The 14,677-nt window shown below is 37.1% G+C and overlaps 1 protein-coding gene across 3 annotated transcripts in view; it reads right to left on the bottom strand.

Moving 5' to 3' along the window:
• The window catches only part of NDST4 (N-deacetylase and N-sulfotransferase 4), a 238,459-nt gene that overhangs the window by 22,250 nt on the left and 201,532 nt on the right, over positions 1 to 14,677 (bottom strand). For all 3 annotated transcript variants that reach the window (XM_087437693.1, XM_087437695.1, XM_087437694.1), the window contains 4 exons: positions 12,953 to 13,127; positions 7,223 to 7,393; positions 6,166 to 6,275; positions 2,619 to 2,721 (listed from right to left, as the gene is read on the bottom strand). In XM_087437693.1, the coding sequence (XP_087293819.1) occupies positions 2,619 to 2,721; positions 6,166 to 6,275; positions 7,223 to 7,393; positions 12,953 to 13,127 (559 nt within the window). The remainder of the gene's footprint in view (positions 1 to 2,618; positions 2,722 to 6,165; positions 6,276 to 7,222; positions 7,394 to 12,952; positions 13,128 to 14,677) is intronic.

The following is a 14,677-nucleotide window of genomic DNA, read 5'->3' as shown; positions in this document are numbered from 1 at the left end:
GTTCATAAATGAGATTGTGCAATCTACATTTCTTAAGAAATTCTATTACAGTATAGGTATCTATAAAATATGTATTTCTTTGTATTTTTCCTCAGATGTCACTCATTTTTACCTTTTGAAAAGGTTTGGCAGAACTGTAGCTGTAAGATAAAAATAAGTCTACATAGATCATATGTGGCTTATCTATCAGATGGAACTTTTTGGCATTTATTGTGGGGTTGATGAAGTCTATGTAGCGAGGAAAGTCGATGAGAGGTACATAATGCTAAAGAAGAATGAGGTAGGGACCGGATGTGGTACCAAATCTACAGAAGCAAGCTAGAAGAAAACATACATTTCCTTTAAAATTGTAAATTCTGTAAAATTGGGCCATAGCATAAAAATAAAGAGTGAACATAAATGATCATAAAAGCTGAAATTCAGGATTAAAGAAACAACTTGCAACATTACAAAAATATTTTCTCTATTCAGGACCAAGTGGATTTTTTTTTAATCATCAAGAGTTTTCTACTTCAAAAATATTATAAAGTCTCATTATAAAAATCATTATAATGGTCTTTCTTACGATTCTTACATTCCTAGTCAAGCTGGAGTGATTGGCCCTTATTAGGTGAATGATTTAAAAAAAAGGATTATCAAATATGTCAATGGTTTTAGTTTATGTTTGATTTTGTTTATGGAAAGCAGAAAATTTATAATTGGGTTTTCTTTCTGGATGTCCCTTATTTCATATTATAACCTACTGAACATAGTTCTGTGTCTCTGATAAAATAGTATGGATCAACACTTTTCCTGTGTACGCATAGGTAGCAACAGCCCACACATCGTTTTCCATCTGGTCAAGGTTACACCATCTCTCTTAAGCCCTTCCCAATACTTTAGCACGAATGAGTCTCTTTCTTCATAAAACTCCCTTAGCAACTTTTGTGTATACTGTGAAAATGGACTTAAGACAACTACATTTTGTCTTGTACCATTAACCAGGTATTTCATTACATTTCTTCCCTTAAACCAGGCTGTAACCACTTAAAATTTTGGATACATATTTATAGAAGTAATGGGAACATTACATTGATTTCTTGGCAGATTAAAGTGATTTCTGAAATCTTTTTGAAATTGTCAAGTTCAAAGGTACAATCTAAGGACCTTCTGGTACTTCTATTTTCATAGTAACACCTGAATCACTTCTATCCTCCCTTTGCTCACCTTGCCTTAGGAGACATGCTCATCATATCTGGCTCAGCTGATTGCTAACTGGTTTCCCAACCCTGGTCTACCTTCTCATACTATCACTTCTACTGAGAGTTTTTTTTTCCTGCCTTTTTGCAGTTTGTCCATTTGTTTTATGCATCTTATTATAAATCAGTGACCATAACTAATTTACGCTCCTATAATAAATCTGGGTTCAAAACTGTTTTATCCTGTACTCTCTCTGTGATATCGTGATTTATAATAAGTAATATATATTTGGCCTTTGTCCGGGTTTCTGGCACAGAGCTCCTAAAACCCTTGGAATTTCCTAAGTGGGAGAGTGATAAAGTTGTCTTTTGTTATGTTAATGAGGTAGCTTTTGGACGTTACCTAAGGATGAGAGCTAGTTGCCAGGGGAACCAACCCTGTGATTAGAGGGTTGGAACTTTAAGCTCTACTCCCCTGACTTCTAGGGAGGGCAGAGGGGCTGGACGTTGAATCAATCGCCATTGGCCAATGATTTAATCAACCATGCCTAGGTAACGAAGCCTCCATAAAAACTCCTGCAAAGGCCAGGGTTCAAAGAGCTTCTGGGTTGGTGAACACATGAAGATGCAGGGAGAGTGACACACTCAGAGAGTCCTGGAAGCTCCGTGCCCTTTTCCCATACCTTGCCCTGTGTGTCTCGTCCATCTGACTGTTCCTGAGTTATGTCCCCTTATAATAAACCGGTGATCCAGTAAGTAAAATGTTTCTCTGAGTTCTGTGAACCACACTAGCAAATTAATCAAACCCAAGGAAGGTGTCGTCAAAACCTCCAATCTATAACCAGCTGGTCAGAAGCACAGGTGACAACCTGGGCTTGTGACTGGCATCTGAAGTGGCAGGTGGAGGGCAGACTTATAGGACTGAGCCCTTAACCTGTGGGATCTGATGCAATCTCTGGGTAGAAAATGTCAGCATTGAGTTGAATTATAGGACACCCAGCTGGTGTCAAGCATTGCTTGGTGGTGTGGAAAATCCGCCCTACTCACATGTTGTAATTGGTGGTCAGAACTCTTTACTCTTCATTGCTTAACCCAGTACCATGCGTGGTATAGGCACTGAATACAAATATTCAGTATACGATAATAATGCTTATATATTTTCTCCAAAATCACTTGTTTAGCAAACAATTTATTTAAGTACTTTACATATTTGGAAAGGAGTTACTGTTCAGTATTTGCATTTGAATTACATCCCAACAGCAATTTCTATGGGTATCTATCAATCATTTATCTCTGTTAGTCTGTCTATCTTCTAAGTATATAAAACTATTAATAGCAAAGAAAGAGCAGAAAAAGGAAGTAAATTTATTGTCACTAGTTTTGAAAAAGTTCCATGCACAGAGATTTACCAGAGTATCTCAAAGATTAGGAAAATACTACCTCTGGATCCATGGGTGGATATTTTCGGCCTTTGCTTTTTCCAAGGCATTTGGTCTTTCCTCCTTCCAGTAGTTGACACCAAAAGCCCTTCTGGGGATCAAACCTACAAAAGATCAAACATAAATGATTATAAAAAGTGTAATGATTATAAATTGTATATGGAATTTTGAGTGAGATAGCCTCACCAATTGGATAAAGGAAATGCACTTTCGTATGCCCTTGGCTTCAATTTAATTTAATTCAGTTCTACAAATATTTATTGAATTGATTTGAGAGAGCCTTACTGAGATTAAATAAACTATATGTTATTAAATATTTTTGAATATTTCTACTGTAATAAAAAAGACATATAGATCTTTAGTTCAATCTCATGTTGAAATTATGAACTTAAGTTCCATATTTTACCTATTCATCCATAAAAGATCAAGGACCAATCATCAGAACTACAACCCATATATAAAGGACCTTTAGAAGATTTATTTACTTATTAATATGATTTCCTGTCAATATACTAACAGATTTCTTTGAAATCATTCAATGGTAAAGTGACTGAATGTAAAGTAAATATACTTCTGTGAATACACACAGAAATTAAAGCTTTTAGTTTGGTAAAATATTGTATTTTTTTACAGTCCAAAACGCTTACACTTCTCAAGGAGGAAATTAAAAGTGTAAAAATATAATTTATTATATATTTTTTCCAGACAACATGAGACATGGGCTGTACAAATAGCGAGTGGGAGATTAGACAACTCTTCATTTCTTCTGTTGAAGGCAGATGATTCTATTGGATAATTCAGGTCTCTATACTCTTAAAGAAATTCTAATGTTTTGCTCTCGTGGCTGCACAAAGTTACAAAAGAAAGCATGTGTGGCCTAATTATTTTGTTTAAAGTCAGATATGTAAGAATTTTTGTTTACGACTAACAAGATAGGAAAAATGAAAGAATGAACCAAATAAGAAGGGAAATTTTAAATTTATTGCTATGGGACTTGCTGCATGCATAAAACATCGAAAAGGTTTGCATTTTTGTTGCTCAGCAGATGTTTTAGAAGGATGACGCATAATTGACTGGGATGTAAAGTTAATTAGTTGCAGAATATTTCATTGCCCTGGGCCCATTCCTATAATACCGGTGCACCTGCAATTTGCCTCTGCACATATGTGAACTCATTTAGGGGGAGAGGGAAATTTTCTTCATAGTTCCCTGCCCAACCTGTTATTATAGGCCCGATCCTTGCAGTCCAGGTTGTCCTAGTACAAGTCATCAATTAAAATTAAATACATCACTGGTTAAATGGATAAAAGGAAGACATAGTCATTTCCAACCTGGACTTTTCAATCTGTTCTTTGCCTATCACAGTCCTTTCTCTAGTTTTCATTAATTTCCCAAGAGGAAAAACAATTCAGCATGCTGTGCAAAATGAGATGGGGAAGTCGACATAACGGTGCCCCTAAACGGCATTTTCTGCCTCAGGATGAGAATATTTAACTGCATTAAGGTAAAATACAGCTCTGGCAACAAAGCCAAGATATTTATACACATGCTGAAAGCATCTCTTTTGCTGTCAGGTGTGCTGAGGTCTCAGGCCGGGCTGCAGTCTCTCCTTGCTCTCCACGGCAGCTGCTGGGAGGCGGAGCTGAATACAACCTGAGGAAGGACAGCCATCCAGGATACTGAAAGTCATTCTTTCAGATAGGGCTGTCATAACCTCGAATACACATGATGCTGCTGTCCTGATTCCATTTATTGCATTGACAACATTATATACCCAAAGTCTAACAAAGGGCATTTATTCTTTCTAAGATGTCAATCCACTCTTTTATAGTTTCATTTTAGGAGGCATGAAATTGTGAAATTGAGATGCAAAGCCTTTCTCAAATAACTGTTAGACAACTTCGAGGACATGAATTGGCTGCCGTACAAGTTCTTTTATTATGCTGAACATCACTATAGTTATGAATTTTTGTGATGTGAGATATATTAAAAACCATATATTCTGTACTTGTTTGTAATCCCTTCTTTAAATGTATGATTTTACAGGTTTATTGAACCATAAGCAACTATTTGTAGTAAACAGGATAGAACCATTCCCTGAACTTCTGCAGCGAGGCAGGGGACCTCATCAGCAGGGGCATGCCTTGTGTTGTTATTTCCATGTGTAGGGAAAAACTTCATTAGGGTTGTTTTAGTGGATAAGGAACAACCCAATCTTATTACTGCTTTTCCTGTCCCTCCATTACCCTCTCTAATTGTCTAATTGCTGATTCTAATCTGCTACAAACTGGAAAGTTATATAATCAGGCTTGTTAGAATTTTCTCTAAAATGTAATAGGTTTTATATCAGGCCTTGTGAGGGAGTCAAGGACATGCCCTTTTAAAACATGTTTTGGCTGCTTGGAGGTTTTGCTTTTGTTTTTTTGTTATTTTGCTTCTTTACATTTTTTTCCATTTTTTAATTACCAAGTATATGGTTTTATTTTACCAAGATGACTGCAACAATATCTCCCCGCCCGCACTCTTTTCTGCAGAATGCCCTTGCCCCTCCCCATCAAGAGAGGGAGGCTCACTTCCCTTCCCTTGGATTTGGACTGGATTTCATGACTTGGTTGTAATCAGTAGGATGCGGAGTAAGTGACGGTGTGTGACTTGCAAGGCTAGGTCAGAGAAGGCCAGGGCTCTCTCGGACCATGCTCCCTTGACACATCACTCCCTCTCAGAAGACAGCCACTGCACTGTGAGAAAGCCACAAGGAGAGGTCTCGGCCCATTGAGCTCAGCCTTTGAGCCATCCCAGTCCAAGAGCCAGAGATGTCAGTGAGGAAGTGAAGAAGCCTCCGGATAACTCTCGTCCCCAGCCATTCGAGTTGTACCCAGATATTCACGTCTTCCCAGCTGTGGCCCCAGGTATTATGAGCAGAGACAAGCTATCCGGCTGTGTCATGTCTGAATTCCCAGCCCACAGACTCCATGGACATAATAAAATGACCGCGGTTATATGCCGGTGAGTTTGGGATGGTCTGTCACGCAACAATAGATAACTGGAACATTATACGTGATTGTATTTGGTTATACATAATCTAATAAATACGGAGTGAAACCTGAATGTATCCCTTTCCCAATTCTGCCTGAAGTACTGCTCACCTTCACAGAGCAACAACGGCGTCAGCATTTCTTTTCTAACCTGTAAATTACTTGGAGGGAAAGACTGCATTATTTTCACCTTTGTAACTTCAATTTCTAGGACACTTTCTGCACAGAGTAGGCATGTAAAAAGATTACTTAACCAAACTTATATTGGGAAAAATCTCATAAAATGAGGAATTTGTGACATATAAAATGTCTATAAGATTATAAGATAAAGTATTCGCGGTCTTCAAAAGGGAGACACAACATGAATAATGAGAATATTCCTTTGACTGCTTTTGAGTAGCATAACGATGTATAAATTCATAGCTAGTATTAATGATGCTATATACACACCTACCACTGATAATTTATGATGGCAAATAATGGAAGTGAAATCAAGCATGAGAATAGACTCACGTTAGTGCTTCAGAGTAATTATAATGAGGTGTAACTCCCAGAAACTTCTGGACTTCATCCATCACAGTAGCTGGGTCAGATCTCAGCTGCTGTCCATCAATAATTAGCAACTGTAAAGTCAAAAATAGTCACTATGTGAAGAACAAAACTAAATTAAATAGATTGAGCTGCCTTCCTTGACCTAGTATGACATTAATCAATTAGGTCAGTGTGAAAAGGAAGAAAATATGCCCTACTTAGAATACATTTTAATGTTTACTATTCTCGTGTCCTTCCAAATAAACAATTAAAGTTTGCCATAAGCATCATTTATAACCCTTAACTAACATGATTGTAAATCAGAAATAAACATAGACACTCTCGATTTAGTTGTTCAGTAGAAACATGATTTTCCATCTGTCGTGCAATCAGATAATTATCCAGCCTACGAAATCCAATGAACTAATAATATTGGAGCCAAGGGCTTGGAAATAGTGGGCACACAGATGAAAATTACCCATCTATTCTCCTTACAAACTATGACAGAGAACTCAGCTTCTAGCTGTAACCTGATCTGGGATGCAGAATATAAACGATATGGACACTTCCCTCAAATCCTTATTTCTTGTTCTATCCCACGTCCCTGGAGCTGATATAGCACTTCCCATTTTGACAGTCTAAGGCATGACCTCCTTCTTTCTCTACAAGAGTCCCACAGGACAGACTACACATGAGTATCCCCACACGGTGTTCCATAAAGGTATTGTCTAACTGGCTGCTCTGTTAGCAGTTGAAAGTTACTGCCTATGAATCAAGTGATGTCTCTTGTGTGAGGACTTAGGACTTTGACACCAGCTACTATCCAAAAGAAGATTCCAAGAATGTGTTTCACAGCCACTTAACAAAATTTTAATACTACTTTTGACATTAAAAACATAAAAGTCCACATTTCTTTCTTAGGTATGTTCATGTCTGATTATAAATCCCTATCTGTGGCAATATTAATTCATATTCTCTGTTTGTGAGTGCAACACAATCATGATAAAATAAACAGAAGAAATTAATTTCAGGACATTACCTGAGAAGTAGCAAAGTACGTTAGCCATCTTTCTATGTGGACCGCATACCATCCAGGTACTAGGCATCTCCTCTGCAAAGTCTTTAGGTCAGATGGGGCCCAATGTCCTGTTGTAATAACTTCATAGAAATTAAACCTCAGGGCAGCTGGATCTTCATGTGATCGTTGGTGCTTTAACAGGAAATCAATTGTAAAATTAATTTTCTTTATGCCTGCACAAGTATGTGTGCATGTGTGTGATGTGTGTGTATGTGTGTGTCTTTTATTTCCAAAAAGTAATGAAAAATGACTAATTGATTTTAGAATGAAAAGGTAAAAAGTGCATGTATTGAAACCTAGGCATTGGCATATTGCTTATTTAAAGTACAAGCCTTCCATATACATCAAGTAGTATGCAGACAGGCCTGTGGTTTTCCTCACGTCTGGAATGTTTAGCTGCAAGGCAAGAAACAGAGAACAAGGATTTTCTTCATGAGTCTGATCAGAAATGAAAAGATACCAGGGACCAGACAAATCAAGCCTGATGAAAAGAGATTTCAATTGGCAAGAGTGGGCTCACACACTACTGTGCTCATTGTTTTATTACAGCCGCCCTCGAGGGTTCTGACATTTCCCCAGTATCCCCGTGTGGCAGGTGCTGTGGGTACAGAGAGAGCAGATGTCTATTCCCAATGCTTGTTTAGGTGTCATATTCCTGTTGATGCTGCCCAGGGTCCTTTCCTTTTGCTCTCCCCAGGGTTTCCACCTAACCCTGCTGATTCCCCAATACTGCTTCCCTGCCTCTTTTCAGCACCACATCCTCTCATCAAACCATCACTGCTCACGCACAACAGCCCAACACAATGAGAGATCAAGTTAACAGTCAATACGATTTCATGAGCATTCAATACGCTCCTCACCAGACAAAGAACTGCAATAGACTCTGGAGATAAAGAGATGTGAGTAAGATATAATTGCCATCTTCAAAGAGATCAAAATCTTGGACGAGAGACAATAGATTAACAGATTGTAATAAAGTCCTGTCTTTGACTAGAGGTATCAGCTATTTGCTGTGATAGCCAGACCAATAAGTGATTAATACTGAATGAAAGATGAAGGGATCTTTTTCAATGGTTGAAGCTTTTGAGCCAAAATTTAATGAGACAGATTTTGATAAGCAAAAAAAAATAAGCGTGGAAACTAAGAGGACTTTATCTCTAAAGTAAGTTTGAGTGAAGGTGGATGAGGTGTGTGGGATGGATGAATTGATTTTGTGAGATATCTAAAAGTGAAGATAGAGAAAATTTATTGCAAGACAAGGATGGAAGGATATCAAGGCCAAATACAATTGTGCAATAGCAGACCTAATATGCGAGTTAGAAATAAAAATGACTAAAAATTAAAGATAATTAGGAAGTGGTGAGTGGTTAAAGAGTAACTAGTGAGTGGTAGATTGGTGGAACTAATAAAAACTTTTGAAGCCCTCTCCTTGTATATTTACTGACATTCTTATATGTATATGTATTATGCTGAGTACATCGAGACTACACAATACATCTAATTGATATAATGTGTAGAAACTATATAACTTGAATAAATATAAACATACTATTGCATATTAATACATTAATGCTAAAATTTCTACTTTAAGCTGTGATAATGTGGAACTTGATCTTCTCTATATTGACTTACACCAGATTAGGACCAACTTCTCTTTATATTTCTGCAACTAAGATTAGCATTAAAAATATGACCAGAAGTCACAAAGGGACATATTTTAGGAAAAAAAAAATAGCACTATATCTCTTCTGTGAGGCCATTATAAAAATATGGGGTAGAAATTACAGTGGCAGGTGACATTGTAGGAGTTTCTGAATTACACCTGCTGGGCTTTGGATTTATGGTATTTACCGAATAGACAGGACCAGCTAAGTAACAGGCTGCATTATTTTGAAATGTGGAGCAGTTTGGGGACCCTACCTTTAGCAGTACAGCAATAAACAGCATTATCAGAAAAAAGAATTCCTTTCAAAGGTGTATGTTCAAAGAATTTACTTGAACAAGCAGGCATAGATTCTCTTTAAATGATTTAAACTATTTAGACGGTTTAATCTGTGTGAAAAAAAAGCTTCATATCAGTCTGCTCTGAGTAGTGACCAGGCTTTCTGCTAGGAAAATGTGCAATGTTTTGCCCCAAGTATTTGCATTCAAAATTTTAAATTAAGGCTTACCGTCTCAATGCTTTTGGCATAGTTTTAAAATGTAAGTTTATCTTGCTTTGCAATATGAATTTTCATAAAGTGAGAAAGGCATATTTTTATATCTTGAGAGAGACTCTGACTCACGTATTATAATAATAATTTCTGAATCTTGCTCCCAATCCAAGTGTCCCACTTGGATCCCCAACCACTTGCAATCCCACTTTGCAGTGTCATATTTTTCTGTCTGTCATTATTTGTTCTCAGTAATATATGTTTATTAAAGAAACTTTGAAAAGTCAAGAGAAAGAACAAAGAAAAAACTAAAATTATTTGTTATCTTACTACACTCTTAAAAAATTCCCTTTCAATCTTCTTTATTTTGGCATTAATTTTCTATATGCATTAAACATATACATCCACAAATGCCTCATATCATTGGGATTTTAGTACATATACATTATTACTACCATGGTAAATTCAAGACGACCAACTCCAGTTAGAGCTTCATTGCTGTATGCAATTTTACATTTCTCTGGTCAACTTTATCTTACCCCTCTATGAAGAGTTCACACCGCCTCTTATCTCCTCAAACAGTGCCTCCCAAATTATCTCCCTTTTTTCATCACATTAACTCCTTCTCGAGTTCTCAAAGGAAGAAGAGACCATCACAGTCACTTGCATTTCTCTATCCTAGACCTTCAAATTTACCAGCATGTAAATTTGTCCCCTCTTCTCTGCCTTAAGTTTCAATGTGCGGGTTCTTAATAGATTGAATTTAGAGGGTCTATAAACTTGGATCTGCAAAAATGGGCCTCTTTATTTTCAGTATCCTCTACATGAAATTTAGCATTTATTGTACTGTGATTTTACCACCAATAAGAATCAGTTATTTTTACATCACATTACAGGTGTTTCAGATATATCAAATGTTTATGTTTATCACGACAAATTACAATATTAGACCCACCATTAGATTTTGCCATTTAATAATTTAATAAATAAATATTTGTTACTGATTCAAAAGTATTTTGATAATTATATTTCAATATAGTCGCTTCCTTGGTAATTCTATGTATTTAGTTTTATGCTTTTAAAATATATTTCTGAAATGGGGCCCACAGATTCCACCAGACTGCCAGAATGGTCCCAGCACCAGAACCGGGAAGAACTCGGGAACTGGAGCACTTCCCTCCCATCTAAGCCATTTCCTGTAGCCATCCCTCCTTCCTGCCTCTCAGGATCCTCACAGGACTGATTCTCCATTTCCTCTCCTTTGATGTAGCTCTTTCTTTGGAAACTTATCATAATTCAAACCACCACCGCCATAGAACACATTTTCCTTGAGCCCACTTCAACTTCTATGTAATAAGCATGTGTCATGTGTTTCCCCTGTGTGATCACATTTCTCGAGTCTTTTCCAAGTGCTGCCTACATTTCTTCATCCCCACTTAATCATTCCAAGACCCAGTCTATCTGGTTTTGCTCTTTTCGCTCTCTTGCTAAGGGCTCCACTTCTTCCGTATCTTTCACCTCAGTAAAAATAATTCAGGCCTCATTTTGCCTAATTGTTTACTTTCTTAGCAGCTGTTTGACACTGTTGTCACCTCCTCCGTGTGACAGTACTCTATTACCTTGTATTCACTGTCACTATACTCCTGGATTTTTGCTTCTACTCCTTCCGCTGTATTCCCTTGTCTGTCTGGCTTCCTCATTCTACTCTGTACTTTTCTTCTCTAACCTCTCTCTCTAGGCAATTTCACCATTTTTGTGGCTTTTTGCTTCTGATTCACAAATTTCTGTCTCCAGCTCAGAGTCTCCCCAGAGTGCCAGCTAACTACTGTTCCTTTCTGCATGGCAGTGATTCCACACCTCATGATCGCCATCTGCATCTCATCGTTAGCCTCTCCCCCCCGCCACACAACTCCTGTATCCTTCTTCCGTGCTTCTTTCTTCATGGGAATATATGGCCATCATCCATTTGCCCAGATTGGAAATTTGATTCACCCTTGACACAGTTTTCTCACCAGATTCTGTTGATTTTAGTCCCCAAACATCTCTCAATACTTCATACTTCACTCAGTTTCTACTTAGCGTCTTTGTGCTACCTCTAGTTTTCAGCAGGACGACTGCGGCAGCCTCTATTTGATTTCTCTGAACACATGTAGTCACTTGTTCCACTCCAATTCATTCTTCAAATAGCAGACAGTATAATGTTTTCTAAAAGGAATTCTGGTAGTCACACACTGGCTTTACGTTTCTCAAAGGCTTTCACTTGCTCAAAGAATGGCAGCCACATGGTTCTCCCACTTGACTTCTCACAAGTCTCCACCTTGGGTTTTGCCCTCTAGTCACATGGAAATTTTCTTAGTTCTTTAAATGTGCTGTGGTTCTCTGCACCAGTGGACTACACACACTTTCCCCTCTCCCCCACTCTCCGTCTACCCCTACCCAGTTAATCCCTACTCATCCTTCAGTTTTAAGTCTCAAGTTTATTTCTCTAGAAATAACGCTCTCATAGCACCTTACATACTTCCTCAAAGAGCATTCAAAATTTCTAATTATATATGTTTATGGCCATTTGATTAATATCTATCCACACATTAGAATGACCACAATGTTTTAATTATCATTCTATTGATTAAAACCATCATTAAATGTAGCTGCAGAATATTTCATTTCAGTTTGACACAAATCTATATTATTGGCCATTTATTTTTCCTTTTGTTGTTATTATTTTTATAGATAGTACTTTGATGTATAAATAAAGGGATAAATATTTGTCCAACCCTTTGATGTTTTCTTTATGATCAATTCCAGAAGAGGAACCACAGCACAAAACGGCCTTTGAAAACCTTTCAATGACTATCACCAAATTAATTTTTAGAAAGAATCTCTCTGCATATCCTTCTATTGGAATGTCTGAGTCCCTTTAACATCACACCCTGGCCAACAGACAGAATAAACATTACCATGTTTGTCAAGATGATATTCAAAAAGAGTATCATTTTGATTTGTATTTTGTTGATCCCTAATTGGGTGGATCATTTTTCACGTAAACTGTTGAGTAATTGCGTGTGTGTGTGTGTGCGTGTGCGTGTGAATTGTCTATCTATGCCTTTTGTTTATTTGGTCATTTTCCTACTGATATATTTATTTATTTATTTACCAATTTGCAGGAACTGTTTTACAAATTGAGGACACTAAGTCACTTACCATGTGTTTGCTAAAGATGCTCTACTTAGAAATTAAATTTTAATTTTGTTAATTGTGACAGACCAGCGCTTTACATGTTTATTTGGTTTAGTCAATCTAGTAATCCTTTGATGTGTGATTTTTCCTATTATTTTATGCTTGAAATGTTTTGCCCAACTTGATATGAATTAAATATTCAGCTCTTATTTTTCATAATTTCTTTTTATTTTTTTATTTCTTGGCTTAGTTCTTTTAACATTTGATTAGTCAATACATTAGGATTTTATTTTGGTATTCATCATTGCTTACATTCAAGCTATGAGAAAACGCTTTAATAGTATTTTTCACTGCTTCATACCTGGTACCAGGAGTATGCCCTGTCTGAGGGGTTGATGAGGATGGTGATGATCTTGGCTTTGGGGACCAGAGATGCAGCTCTCTTGGGAGCTTCTTCCGAATGGAAGTAATTGGCACTCTTTTCAAACAGGAAGTCACTCGTAACATTGGATGGAGTAGGGAAAAAGTCCATATACCTGAAGGTGGAGAAAACAATTCATTAACCTGAGAATGAAATTTTTTCCCTGCCATACTATGCATACGAAATAATTTGACCATTTTTACATTCACTTATATCAATTTATAATTATTAATGTTATAATAGTCAAAAAACTAGCTATTCCATATCCTTTGAATGTGAAAACAACCCAAACCATTATTTCTAATGAACTAGTTAGGGCAGGGGAAGGAGTGAGATGAAATAAGTGGGTTGTTAAGGAACGGAAGGAAACTCCTTTAGGTTTGGGTTGATGTTCTGTGCTATCAAAAGCCAAATCCAGAAAAACTAAATTTACCCTTAGCAAACAGCAAATTACACCATATTGCCTAGTAAATATTTTAAAATAGTAAATTTATGTTTGCAAACTTGAATGCAAAATTCTTAAATGGAGATTAAAATGCACAAGAGAGGAAGATGCATAAGTCAGAACAGCTATAAAATACTTAACAGCTTAGGGCGTCGCTGCTCTCCTCTCTTTTAACTTCTGCATAATTTGTAGCGTGTGTAGCAACGCGAACACATTATAGTCTATCTAGAGTAATTAAGGGATATTTCCTGCCAGTTGATCCTGTGGAGCCTCGGTAGGTTCACTCCTCCATATGCTGTCAGAACGTTCCTCTGTGTGTAGATTATGCAATCAATATGTTCGGAGGTTAATTCAGCGCAAGGCTTTAATTATGTGCGTAACCCTCCTTACACCTCACCACTTGTCTAACCCTCAAATGTTCTAGAAATAAATAATGCGAGCAATTAAGAATTCCTATAAGACACTTATTTTCCTCTTTGACATTTGTTATTATGTTTCCCAAATGTGAAGTGGTAAGAAGTCTCATCTACATTCCTGCTTAACAATCTGTGTTCTGTTCGAGCTCACAGAGAAGAGGACACTGCTGCTCTGCTTTTAGTAACCTGCATGCAATTCCAAAATTCGTTTAGTCTTTGTAAAGTAAGGTAGACCAGGGATATCTTAGGTGCAGAGTGAACGCATCTCTACTCACAATGGGAAGCCAAATCTGCTCACTGGTATCACCCCTGCCCCACTCTAATCCTAGCTACATCTAAAAAGAATGGGCCTTTTCCTGAGGACAGGTTCATGTGTGATGCTGACATAAAGTTACCTGCTACAGAGGGATGCATTGAGGGGAATATTCCTCAGGGGAGATTTGCCTTATATACCTGGGAATTGGAAATCAGGGTCATATTTTCTTAGAAAATTGGGATAGAGCTAGAAAAAAGCCCCAGAGTGAAGATGAGTTCTAGTATCAGGTTTATTCTATTTCAGTTTAGGGAAAATATTGTGATTTTTAAATTTTTCACAATTTATCAAATGCAAAGTAATATTCCTTTTATGCACGTGTGTCGCTAGCATTAATATGGTTTTGGAAATGCTCTGCTATTATTTGCATGACAAATAGCTTATATTATAATACGCCATTTACAGTCTATGTGGTTAATGAAGATACATGTCACAGAGTGTAAAATAAAACAACCCACTGGTTTATTTGTTTCCTCAAGCATCATTGTGAA

This window comes from Ceratotherium simum, chromosome 12 (assembly GCF_057802395.1).
Source record: "Ceratotherium simum simum isolate JZ-2026a chromosome 12, ASM5780239v1, whole genome shotgun sequence".
NCBI classification, from domain to species: Eukaryota; Metazoa; Chordata; class Mammalia; order Perissodactyla; family Rhinocerotidae; genus Ceratotherium; species Ceratotherium simum.
This window is presented reverse-complemented; position numbering and strand designations above follow the sequence as displayed.